The sequence below is a fragment of the Mus musculus genome, chromosome 11 (assembly GCF_000001635.26).
Source record: "Mus musculus strain C57BL/6J chromosome 11, GRCm38.p6 C57BL/6J".
Lineage (NCBI taxonomy): Eukaryota > Metazoa > Chordata > Mammalia > Rodentia > Muridae > Mus > Mus musculus.
Window position 1 is genome coordinate 40,714,653 of NC_000077.6, and position 12,823 is coordinate 40,727,475.

A 12,823-nucleotide genomic window follows, 5' to 3' on the forward strand; every position below is an offset into this window, starting at 1 on the left:
CATTCAAAGGATATACTCCAGGTTTTTCCGACATACATAAACAAATGTAGGTAGCTACCTTCTCTTGCTGCAGAAGTGACTGGCTTTGCAATTCTTTTTGTTGCAGCTTTTCATATTCTTGCCTTTCCAGAGCCAGCCTCTCTGTCAGGATCTGCATCTCAGCACTGAGAGTTTCAGCCCTTTCTCTATCCTTGCTGACAAGGTTGTCTGTAAGAGAGAAGCAGGAAGCATCCATCACTCACTGTTGTTGAGGAACCCAGTTCCTGTGATATTTCAGTGCTTTGGCACACTATACAGATAAAGCATCTCCAAAGAGGGAAGACGATTATAGTCATTACCTTATTACATTCCCTACACAGATATTTAGTTTTGAGTTTGCACCAATTATAAATGTCACCCAGAGAAGAAGTCATCAAGTCCTTATTTCCAAAGAGTGCAATATGTCAAAATAAATAGAAAACACTACACTGTTATAAAACTTCTCAAGTACAGCACATGAATTTTCTTATTTACATAATTATGAAAATGTGCATTTTTTATAGACAGTCTAAGGCTTCACAGAGCAAAGCGATAGAAACAGCACAGTACCTCTTTCTGTTTCAAGTAGCTGGCATTTAACAGTCAGGTCTTCTATTTGCTTAGAAAATGTAATGTTTTCCTCAAGAGACTGCTTAAGACTTAAAATCTCACGATCCTTCTCTTTCAAATCTTCTTCTAACTGGGCAATATCTACTTTGCATTTTTCCACTTGATCAGATGCACAGCTGTATTAAAAGATATTTTGAAGAAAATTTCTCTTAAGGTACAGGAAAAACATGTTCAACAAAATAAGGTGCTTTTGTTTTCTCTGTGCAAAAAACCTGATACTGATTCCAGGGCTTCCCATATGCCAGGCATATGCTCTACCAACAAAGTCATATCGCAAACCAGTAAGGTTCATTCTCTTTACTAAATTTTCATTTCAATTATTTGTTTATTCAATGTGTATGCGTGTTTGCCCACATGTATGTTTGTGCACCACATGTATGCAGTGCCCACAGAGGCCAGAAGGTGGCACTGGATAAATTCTCTCGGGCACTGGAGTTACAGATGGTTGTGAGCCACCATGTGGGTGCTAAGAAATGCAATGGATCTTCTGGAAGAGCAGCCGGTGCTCTTAACTGCTGAGCCATCTCTCCAGCCCAGAAGTTAATTTTAAAGCTACTATTTATATTACCTAATTTCTTGGATGTATTCTAAGAGTTTTTCTGTTTCACATTTTTCATCGATCTTTTCTTTCTCTATTGAAACACTGAAAAAGAAAAAAGAAAGAGTAAATATAGATGGTTCACTTATTAATAACCATGTATAGTACTTAATAGATAGTATTATTATGTCATGTAAGGTAACACTAGAGGTCAAACTCTTACAACTTAATGTGAGTTCTTTCAGATGAACAACTCCTAGCGACCCAGGAGCTTGGATTTATTAACATAAGCTTCCCAACCCTGATCTGCACGACAAGAACCACTTTATAAATCAGAATCATCTTATTTTGCAGCTTTCCTAGTTCCTTCCCAGTCCAAGGCACATTTTGTGTGCCAAGAGGCTTTTGCTCCAGGCTATATGGTATTCAATTACTTCCATGGTTTAGGCTCTTCAGGATGATCTAGTTTGAGGAATGAGTAAGATTTAAATAGACATTTCAGAATAGAAGATATGTGACGCCTACAAATCCACATACAAGAAATTAAAGTAATAGATTATTGCCAGGTTGTATGGTTCAGGTCTGTAAATCCTAGCAATGTGGGAGGCTGAAGCAGGAGGATGGAGACTATGAAGACCTCCTGGGCTACTTGAGACCCAGGACCTTGTTTCAAACAGGAAGAACAAAGACAAATGACAAATCAGCATTTTATGCCATTAGAAAGGGGGAACAGACCAGCAATATCAAACAGTATGAATGCAGAACAACTCTAAAGAGCATTCCTTGCTGTAGTTATAAAGCAGCACAGCTCCGTGTGCATGTGATGTGTATGTGTAAGTGCTGTGTGTGATATGTTTATGTGTGCAGGTAGACACAAGCATGTGTGTGCTTATGGAGGCCAGAAGCCAAGATCAGGTGCCTCTTCTGTTGCACTTGACTTTATTTTCAGAGACAGGGCCTCTCTCAATGTAGAGCTCATTGTTTTGGTCTTCACTTGCTGTCCAGTAGACACCCAACATCTACCTGTCTCTGCTCACCAGAGTCGAAGACATAGACAGATCCCCAAGCCCAGTACTCTATGCGTGAACTGGGGATCTAAACTCAGGCCCCCTGGTTTTTTCAGCAGGTACTGTGTTCAGTGATTTATCTCCCAGCCCTTATGTCCAATTTGCATGATTCTGGTTTGAGACTCCCACTCCTATATGCTTACTAAAGAGGTATAAAAGATACATATTCACAAAGACATACAGCATGTTCATAGCTGTCATATTCAGTAGTCAAAAGACCAAAACCAACTCAAGTAATGCTCATATGGTTAATTTATAGAGAAATACTCATATAGTGAATTTAAGCTAAGCAATGAAAATGAAAAAAATTATAGTATATATGATATGAATTATGATGAACAAGTCTTGTACCCTGAGTAGTGATAACCTTTTCCTATAGCAAGTTTAAAAGACAGAGAACTGTGGGGATGGGGAGCATTACAAGGTTACAGAGGCAGCATTCCCAGGGGTGCAAATGTTTTCAGTTTTCACAAGTGTATATGGCTATGATGTCATTGAACTACAAACATATGATCACTACATGGTATTATGTTATATGGAACTTATAGCTCAGTAATTTTCTAACAAAGTAATAATTGGACATTAATCGTACCTTCCTGTCCCAAGGTTTCAGTTGAGATAGTTTTAGACAACTATCTCAATGTAATGATGTTAGAAGAGCGATCTTAAGACCTTCCCTGTTCTTAATTGCGGAGGCATGAAAGCGTGAAAGGTAACACACTCCTGCGTTTGAGAATGATTAGGTTTTAACTGGCACATAAGGGGTTAAGGGAAGGACTGACCAAAGTATTGAGGAAAGTCTTAGTAGCTCTAGCTTTCAGAGAAAAGCAAACACAAAAGGGTTAACAACTTGCTGCAGTCTTTTTTTTTTTGTTTGTTTTTGGTTTTCCGAGACAGGGTTTCTCTGTGTAGCCCTGGCTGTCCTGGAACTCACTCTGTAGACCAGGCTGGCCTCAAACTCAGAAATCCGCCTGCCTCTGCCTCCCAAGTGCTGGGATTAAAGACGTGCGCCACCACACCCGGCAAGTTTGCTGCAGTCTTAATAAAAGGAAGTGTAAAAGTCAGAGCAGAAATGAACAAAACAGAGCCTAGACAAAGCCAGCTTCCTTGGTAGCCAGAATCACGGTGACCCCCTGATGCTCCTGCCTTCACCTCACACATGGTGCAGCATTATATCTGGCTCTTTTCGTTGACCCCTTGCAATTTCTTGTTTTGTTTTAAAGTTTCCAAGGACCTATCCTCATAGGCCTACTTCCTCTAGCTGTGCCCCACAACCTCCTCAAGGTCCCACAGCCTGCCAACATGACCAACTAGGAACAGGTTCAAAACAGGAGCGTGTATGGGGCATGTGCCATTCAAACCACAACAGAGGGGATCCGTTTTCTACAATAAAAATGATAAAGTGTTGCAGGATATTTGATCACACTGTGAACCCTTTACTAGAAAAACTTGTTTTTAGTTTAGGCATGACTCAGCCCTAACACACACCTTTAACCTGAGGCTTTCTGTTTACTGTAAATAGGATTAAATAAAGTCAACCAGAGGTTAAGGGCAAGCAACAAGGTTGACAGGGAGTGAACACAGGAAAAACCATAGAGAAAGTAAGAGGAAGTCAGGAGGATGGAGAGGCACACACACAGGAAATAGAAGGGAGGGACATGCTGATTGAAGGGAGGTTTATGATGGTGTAGAGGAGAACTTCCTTTTTGGGACATTGGCTGAGGAAGAAGATAAGCTGGGTGATGGGTGCTTTCTCTGTCTCTCTGAACTATCAAATTTTCACCCTAGCTTCTGGCTCCTGAGTCTTTACTGGTAAAAATCAAATGATTGAGATTTTGTTAAAAAAAAAATATCGGATATACAAATTTTTAAGAGGATATAAGTAATTCTTCATATTTATAGATGGTAAAATTATCAAAGTAGCTTATAAATTCAATGAGACCTCTAACTAGACATCAAGGACATTCTTCACAAAGCAAGAAAGAAATCTATAATTTTTAAAAAAATATGAAATAATGAAAAACCATATAAGCAAAAGACATCTTGAGCAAAAAGCAATACAAGAGTGATTCCACTATATGATTTAATATACTACAAAGCTACTGAAGTGAGAGCACTGTGTTAGAGTGAAAAAAGACAACTGGATATATTAACAGTGTAGAGCCAAGGAAGCAACAAACACGCCATAGCACAAGCACCAGTGACAGGAGAATCCTCCCAGACTGTGCCATTAACACTGAATCCTCATGAGGAAAAATGACAGTAGGTCTCTTTCACCCATCAGCTTCCAAAGTCAACTCAAAATTAACTATGTATTTAACACTTAATCATACTGCTAGCACACACTCAGGGGTAATGCTTCAGGACCCTGGATTTGGCACGTGTGCTTGTGTATGTGTGTACAAATCCTCAAAGCAGACAGAAAAAGCAAAAACAGATGATTGCAACTACATCAACATTCTAGACAGCAAAAGAAGTGACTAGATAACGAGACCACTTATAGAACTGGAGAAAATATTTATAAAGCGTATCTTTAATAGTTTTGATACGGTGGAGGTTTGAATAGTAATGGCCCTCAGAGACTTGTGTGTTTGAATACTTGGCCCACAGGGAGTGGCATTATTAGGGGTGGCCTTGTTGGAAGAAGTGTGTCACTGTGGAGGTGGGATTTGAGGTTTTATAAGCTCAAGTTAGGCCTAGTGTGGCACAGTCTCCTTTTGCTGCCTGTGGATCAAGATGTAGAACTCTCAGCTCCTTCTCTAGCACCATGTCAGCCCGCACACTGCCATGCTTCCCGTCATGATGACAGACTAAACCTCTGAAGCTGTAAGCCAGCCCCAATTAAATGTTTTTCTTTATAAGAGTTGGGGTGGTCATGATGTCTCTTCACATCAAAGTAAGGAACTTTCAAAATTTAGCAGTAAAAAAAACCAAAACAACAACAACAAAAAAACTCAACCCAATTAAAAAATTGGCAACAGATATAAATGGACATATTCTCAGAAATTACAAAAAAGCTTAATATCATTAATTCCTAGGAAAATGCAAATAAAAATAAAATGAAGTATTAATTCACAAATGGTCATTAAATAACGTGTGCACCTCTCACTGTCTCTCTCACACATATACACAGCATGTGCATGGGTAACACTAATAATAAAAGGGCTGGAGAGATGGCTCAGTGGTTAAGAGCACTGACTGCTCTTCCGAAGGTCCTGAGTTCAAATCCCAGCAACCACATGGTGGCTCACAACCATCCGTAATGAGATCTGACGTCCTCTTCTGGTGTGTCTGAAGACAGCTACAGTGTACGCATTTATAATAATAAATAATTAAAAAATAATAAAAGAAAAGGACTATCAACTTCAAAGTGGGGGGTCCATAGGAAGGGTTAGAAGGAGGGTATCTGGGAGGGGCTAAAGAGAGGAAATAATATAATTCTCTTTCAGTTAAAAATGTACTTTGATTATAAAAGGACTAGGGTCGCAGGGATAGTTCAGCGGCCAGGAGCACATGCTGCTGTTCCTGATGATCCAGGTTCAGGTCTTAGCAGCACATGACGGTTAACAACAGCTGTAGTTCCAGCACAGAAGCTTGCTTTCTGGATTCTGTGGAAACTGTCTGCAAATGCTGCGCAGATACACTTGTAGGCCACCCCCTTCCCATCACTGTACCACAAAAGGTCTGTGTGTGTGTGTGTGATTTTGGAGTCTGGAGAGATTGCTTAGCAGCTAAGAGTTCTCATTGCTCTTACAGAGGATCTCAGTTCTTAGCGTCCCATGGGGATTACAACTATCTAGTCCTACAGTTCCAGGGGATCCAATGTTCTCTTCTGACCCCCACGGGCACCAGCACGCACACAGGCAAAATACTCACACAGAGACAGAGAAGTAAAAGGGCTGAAGTTAACAAGTGCTGATAAGCATGTGGAAGAAAAGGAACCTTTGTATACTGGTGATAGGAAAGCCATTTGGCATAGTTATGGAAAACAGAATGTAGATTTTTCTTTTATTAAAAATAAAGTACCATAAGATCAACAACTGCACTTGTGTGTGGGTACAGGCAAAGAAAACAAAATCACTATACAGAAGTGTGGCTAGTCTCATGCTTAATGTCAGCACTATACAGGAGAGCCATGTCATAGAAGCCATGGACATCGATTCAAGAGATGAGTAGATAAGGAAAATGTATCAATGGTACAGAATGGAATAGCATTTAAGCATATATAAAAAGAGTGCAATTTCTAACATCATGGATGGAACTAGAGTTCATTGTGTCAAATGAAATAAGGGAGGCACAGAAAGACAAATACCATACCATCGTACAAAACTGTGACAATAAAAAATTCATTATTGGAGAGAACTGTTACTGAAGCTGGGAAAGCAGGGGAAGGTCAGCATGGGGATGGCTGGGGATGGCTGGGGATGGCTGGGGATGGCTGGGGATGGCTGGTCCGGGGTGTGGTACGTCAATGAGTTCTAATACAGACAGGAGCAGGAAGTCGGTGGGCTACAGTAAGGTGAGGACAGACTGTGTAACTCAGAAAGCTGGGCTGTTTTCAGTATAACGAAACGAGGAGATTCATATATTTGATTTCTTCATTAAAAATATGTATGTACATTGAAACATGAGAAAGAACCCTGTTAATCTGTACAGTTTGAGAGAACAGTTAAATGCAGGAAAAAGATTAAGCCATTGTCACAGTCAGAAATCCTTTCCTTTGTGCCACTTACAGCTTTCCCTCCAGCTGGACTATTTTTCCCTTAGACTCCGTGAGGTCCTTCTGAGTGGCCTGCAGCTTCAGCTCCATGCCTTCCTGTTTGACCATCATACTCTGCACAACACAGAGAACTATTTTAGGAAATGAGACATTCTTAGGGCCCCAGAGTCAACAGACAGGATACACACTAAAGCAAGCACTCACCCTCATCTTTGTCTCTCTCTTATTTCTGAGTTTCATCAATTCCAGGCTTAGAGCTCTCATATTCTTTTGGTGACCATCTTCAGAAAACTACAATAAACATAAGAACTCAGATATCTATTCTGCCACATCATAAATATAATTATTTAAGGCTAGGTGTGGTATCAGATACTTGTAATCTCAGTGCTTGAGAGAGAGAGGCAAGGCTGGTCAAGAGCTCAAGGTCAGCTTGGACTTCATAGGACATTGTCTCAAAAAACAAAAACAAAAAAACCAAAAAAAACCAAAAAACAACAACCGGAAGAAAAAGAATTACTTAAATACCGACTAAGGGAGCTGGGCAGTGCTTGTGTTCCCCTTTAGTCCCAGTTTGCAGGAGACAGAGTCAGGTGGCTCTCTGAGGTCGAGGCCAGTTTGGTTAACAGAGTAAGTTCTAGGACAGCCAGAGCTACAGAGAAACCATGTCTCGAACAAACGAGCAGACACATGACTGAGTACTGTGCCTGTCACCGGAACTACTCACAGTGTGGCAGAGAAGAACCCGGAGCACAGCAAGCACGGACTGTCCGCTCCTGTCTTTTTTCTGGTTTATTTTTAAACAGTCTAAGCGGCCACTTACGGCTATATGCTAGAAAGGCCTTTGTAAGGTCTAAGCAAAGCTCACAAAGACTTGTGGAACTAGGTTTTGCTAGACTGGTCTCAGCTACTTGGGGCATCTACAGTATGCAGATGTGGTGCCTAGTCAGGGCCTTCTAGGTCAGAATGCACCTTGGGCTCTAATACACCTTTTACTGTCTGCATAATGAGCAAGTACTCCCGACATCAAGCCTATCACAGGCCCTGCATAAATGACGAATTCAACCAAACCCTGACTTGTCTCTTCCTTCTCTTTCTACCATTGCGTACATATAAACACAATTTCTGTATTGAGCACACTCACTCCATTAATTATTTCCAACTGCATTCCCCCAAAACCTTTAGAAGAGTAAGCTTAGTTTTTTTTTTTTTTTGAGACATGTTGTCTTGTAGTGTAGGCTGGCCTAAAACCCTCCTGCCTCAGCTCCCGAGTGCAGTATTACTCCTATTTGACACTATGTCTTTTCAGGGGAGGATTTTTTAAAAAGAGACTTCAAAATGTAAATTGTGTAATAGCCTGATGGTCATATTTACTGGGGTGTGGCAGGGGTGAAAAAATATCGGGCATGGGAACAAATAGCTGCCTTTTGTTTAACCCATGCCAAATCCCCTTTAATTAAAAAGGTAAGACTCGCCTACAGAAGTAGTTAATTTAACAGTCACAGCCAGACTAATGGTTTGCCATTATCTACTGCATTCTGTTCAGAACCGTTACAGCTTCCTTGAAATAGACCAGTACTCAGCCTTGCGAACTGTGTCTCTGGTTTGTGTGATCAGGCACAGTGTAAGCAAGAGCTCCTCTACTTACAGTGTAAGTGAATGAACAGCCTCAGCTGCACTGGTAAGCGTCACAGCTTAAGCTGCCAAACAACCTGAACGTGAAGGTGCGTGCGTATCAGCCATTCACTTCTGACGCTGTCACGAAGCTCAAGTACCTTAGCCTTTAGTAGCTCGTTGGCTCTGGTTAATTCAGTAAGCCGTTTTTCCAGTGAAGCATTACTCGCAGAGAGAGATGTTTTCTCTCTGACTGCTGCATTGAGCTTTGCTTCTGTCTTCTCCAATTCAGATTCCATGTCCTGGATCCGTTTGTCCTGAGTCCCTCGCTCTTGCAAAAGAGCGCGAATCTGGGAGAAAATGAGAAAAAACAAAAAACACTGGATTGATCCCAGTGGTACCAGAAGTCTCAAAACTAGCAAACCTACATTTTGATATGGTGTTTAGATATTCTTATTTTACTTGCTACTTGATTTATTTCCCTTATGACACATCTTAAAGATATGCCTTATAAATGCAGATTAGCATTTGAGAGGCAGAAGCAGGTGGATGTCTGTGATTTTTCAGGCCAGGCTGGTCCACCTGGCCATTTGGAGCTACATACTGAGAACCTGTCTCAAACATACACACAGACACAGTCATAGTCACATACACAGAGATACATACACACTGTCACACACAGACACAGTCATAGTCACAGACACAGAGATACATACACACTGTCACACACAGACACAGTCATAGTCACAGACACAGAGATACATACACACTGTCACACACAAATACCACCAACAAAATACAATGACTTTTAATTGCCATAAACATACAAGTGTAAGCTAGCTCTATTTAGTCACTTAAAACTTATAACAGTTCTCATTTTCGCCAGTCCTAATGACACAAACTATAGTTTGAAGTACTAAATATTTTGAGAAAGCAGGCCTCAGTAGAATCTAATAGGTAGCCGTGAGGCATCAGTTTCATTGTTCCTACTAGTTAAACAGCAGCAAAACAAAGAAGCTAACATTTGTCAATAGTAAACAAGGGCTTGCTGCTGAAACCTGACAGTGGGAGTTTAGAGCTCCAGGGCCCACGTAAATGCCACTAAGGTGCTGTGGCACACTTCTAATCCCACACTGCTTTGGATGGAAACATCTCTGGAGCCAGCTGGCTGGGCAGGCGAGCTGAAATGACGAGCTAAGATTCTGAAAAATTCTACCTCAATATTTGAAGGTGAAGAGCAACCTATGAAGACACTGGCTCCCACATCCACGCACGTGTGAATACATGTACATACAGGTATGCATACCCCACATTCATGGAAAAAAAAAAAAAAAGGTCTGGGTAGAAGCTTGCCAACTTAAACTCTGATGCAAATAATCAGTCGTAGTCTCCGCAGTGCGACCAGCAATGTCACTAAGCCATCACTGCATGTGTGAGCATCAAACATCAGCCTCACTGCCATGGAGCCTCAGAAAAGACCAGTGATACTGAAGTAAAGAGAGACCGGTGCCTATGCCAAGGAACCATTTCCTAAAGGTTCTGATAGAAAATTGACAGAATCTTAGCCTCCGAGGCTATATAATTTGCTTCTCGTTATATAGCAATTATTTTTCTGTAAGTTGAAAGTATGGCTTACCTCTTTTTCTAATCTCTTCACATCTTTATCATTCTTCTGAGAGTCCTTCTGTTTAAAAGTCAAAGAACAACTATGAATTTACATGCCAAAAACATCAAAGCTCAATCTGATATTTAATCATTTATTTTTGGTCCTCTTCCAAATTAAAAAAGAATTCCCATGTATGTGTGTTTTGTGAGCTTATATGACTATGGAGCAGTCTGGTGTGTGCCTGGTGCCTGCAAAGGCCAGAAAGGGACACTGAATCCTCTGGACTGCACTTCTAACTGTGGTGAAATGCCAAGGGAATGCTGGGAACTGAACCTAGGTCCCCTGAGAGAGCAGCTGCGCAGCCATTTCTCTAGCCTCTAATTTTTAGTCTTTTGAGATATCTTACTATGTACTACACACTAACCATGAACTCTCAATCCAACTTTCATGGGATGGGATTAAAACTGCACATAACACACCCATCTTTGTGTCTATTTAAAACACTGCAGAAGGTCGTGAAATATCTTATAAACAATTTTTTGAGACATACAATGTATTTTTGTTTTGTTTTGTTTTGAGACTGGGTTTCTCTGAGTAGCCTGGCTGTCCTAGCATTCCGTAGACCAGTCCAGCTTTTAATTGAATTTACAGAGATCCGCCTGCCTCTGCCTCTCAAGTGCTGGATCGAAGGTGTGTGTCATTACTTCCCAGCTAAAATGTTCCGAAAAACTAGAAATATTTTAGTTTTCAAAATTTCAGCCCATTAGAAAAATAGCTTTTCCTTTACAATATACGTAGAGTTCTGTGACTAAAACTTCATTTTCCCTTTCAACACTAGACAGCAGCATATTTTGAATAATTATACTACCTAACAAAAAAATCTTTTAAGGAAAAATCATTTTAAAGTTTACTATCCCCCCCAGCCTGATTAGATTCAAAGAAAAATTATAACCCTACAACCTATGATTTTTCATGGCATTTATTTACATAAGACATTCAATCTTGTGTGTAAAACCTTTCTGACACAATGAAAGAAAATGTAGTTTATACAGTATTAAGAACAGGTTTGCTGCCAGGCAGTGGTGGCGCACGCCTTTAATCCCAGCACTCGGGAGGCAGAGGCAGGCGGATTTCTAAGTTCAAGGCCAGCCTAGTCTACAGAGTGAGTTCCAGGGCTATACAGAGAAACCCTGTCTCAAAAAAACAAAACAAAAACAAAAAACAAAACAAGAACAGGTTTGTTCTAGGTGTTTCTAAGTTGAGAGAAAGGCCCAACTTTATTCACTTAAAAATTGATAGCATTTTCTACTAGAAAAGGTCTATCATTTGGTAAATATAGTCATAGTAATTATATATACTACATATATTATATATATTGTCAGAGAGTCTGAGTTTGTGAATTCTATAATTTAAAAATTTAAAATTGTTTCACCAAAAATGTCAAGTCATGTCATTCATATCCATTCCCACAAAAATACTTTACATATCTGCTAACAAATAAAAATATAACATAAGCCAAATACATACTTCATTTTTTCTAATGATATTAGTATAAACTTAGGAGAGTTGTCTTATCAAATTAAATGTATATTTTTTGGGAGGTGGGGATTCAAGCCAGATTTACTCTGTGTAGATCCAGCTGTTCTAGAACTCACTCTGTAGACCAGGTTGGCCTCGAACTCAGGGATCCACCTGCCTTGACCTCCCAAGTGCTGGGATTAAAGGCAGGCACCACCACTTCCTGGTTTAAATCCAAAAATTCTGTCAGACGTATTTATGTTCATTTTATAAAAAAATGCAGTTTACCTGTTTTTCTAAAAAAAAATTAGAAATTTTCTAAATTCAGGATTGCTTCTAGTGGTGAATCAGTTGCCTACCATGTTTAAGCTTTGTGCTTGATTCCCAGTACCACATACAAAAAAGGTGGGAGAACCAAAAACTTGCGTTCCTAGGACAGGAGAGATGGCTCAGCAGTTAAAAATATGTAGTGCTTTTTTAGAGGACCCCAGTTTGGTTCTTAGCATCTATGTTGGCTGGCTCATGACTACCTGTCACTCCAGCTCCATGGTACCGGCCACTGTCTTCTGGCCTTCATGGGCACTGCATGCATGCACGTACACATGCTCACACACTCTTAGGGTTACTTTTGGTGTGAGGAAATGCCATGACCAGAAGCAATCTGGGGAGGAATGGGTTTATTTTCCCTGCTATCAGTCCATCATTGAAGAAAATCAGGGCAGGTACTCAAACAAGGTAGGAACTTGGAGGCAGGACCTGATGGAAGGGTGCTTCTTACTGGCTTGTTCCTCATGGCTTACTTAGCCTGCTTTCTTACAGCACCCAGGCACAGTAGCCCTGGGGTGGCCCACAATGGACTAAGCCCCCTCACAATAAATCACCAATTAAGAGAATGCCCTCTAGCTTCCTAAGGTCAATTGTGTGGAGGCTGCCTCCTCTCAGATGACTCCAGATTTCATCAAGTCGCATAACAATCAGCCAGCACCAGCCACAGTACTCTGTAGCCTTCCATGGTAGACACTTCCACAATGGAGGGCATAACTCTATGATACAGAATAAGAGACCGTAGCAACTGCCCAATACATCAACAGTAGATTGGTTGCAAGATAATATCT

The 12,823-nt window shown here is 40.6% G+C and overlaps 1 protein-coding gene across 4 annotated transcripts in view; it reads right to left on the reverse strand.

The window, feature by feature from the left end:
- Hmmr (hyaluronan mediated motility receptor (RHAMM)) overlaps positions 1 to 12,823 on the reverse strand; it is a 32,077-nt gene that overhangs the window by 13,265 nt on the left and 5,989 nt on the right. For 2 of the 4 annotated variants that reach the window (NM_013552.2, XM_006532276.4), the window contains exons 4-10: positions 10,221 to 10,268; positions 8,746 to 8,934; positions 7,178 to 7,264; positions 6,987 to 7,087; positions 1,217 to 1,291; positions 589 to 764; positions 59 to 207 (exon numbers count right to left, since the gene is read on the reverse strand). In NM_013552.2, coding sequence (NP_038580.2) covers positions 59 to 207; positions 589 to 764; positions 1,217 to 1,291; positions 6,987 to 7,087; positions 7,178 to 7,264; positions 8,746 to 8,934; positions 10,221 to 10,268 — 825 coding nt within the window. Of the gene's footprint in view, positions 1 to 58; positions 208 to 588; positions 765 to 1,216; positions 1,292 to 6,986; positions 7,105 to 7,177; positions 7,265 to 8,745; positions 8,935 to 10,220; positions 10,269 to 12,823 lie in introns of all 4 variants that reach the window. The other 2 variants (XM_006532279.3, XM_006532278.3) reach the window with 1 other exon arrangement.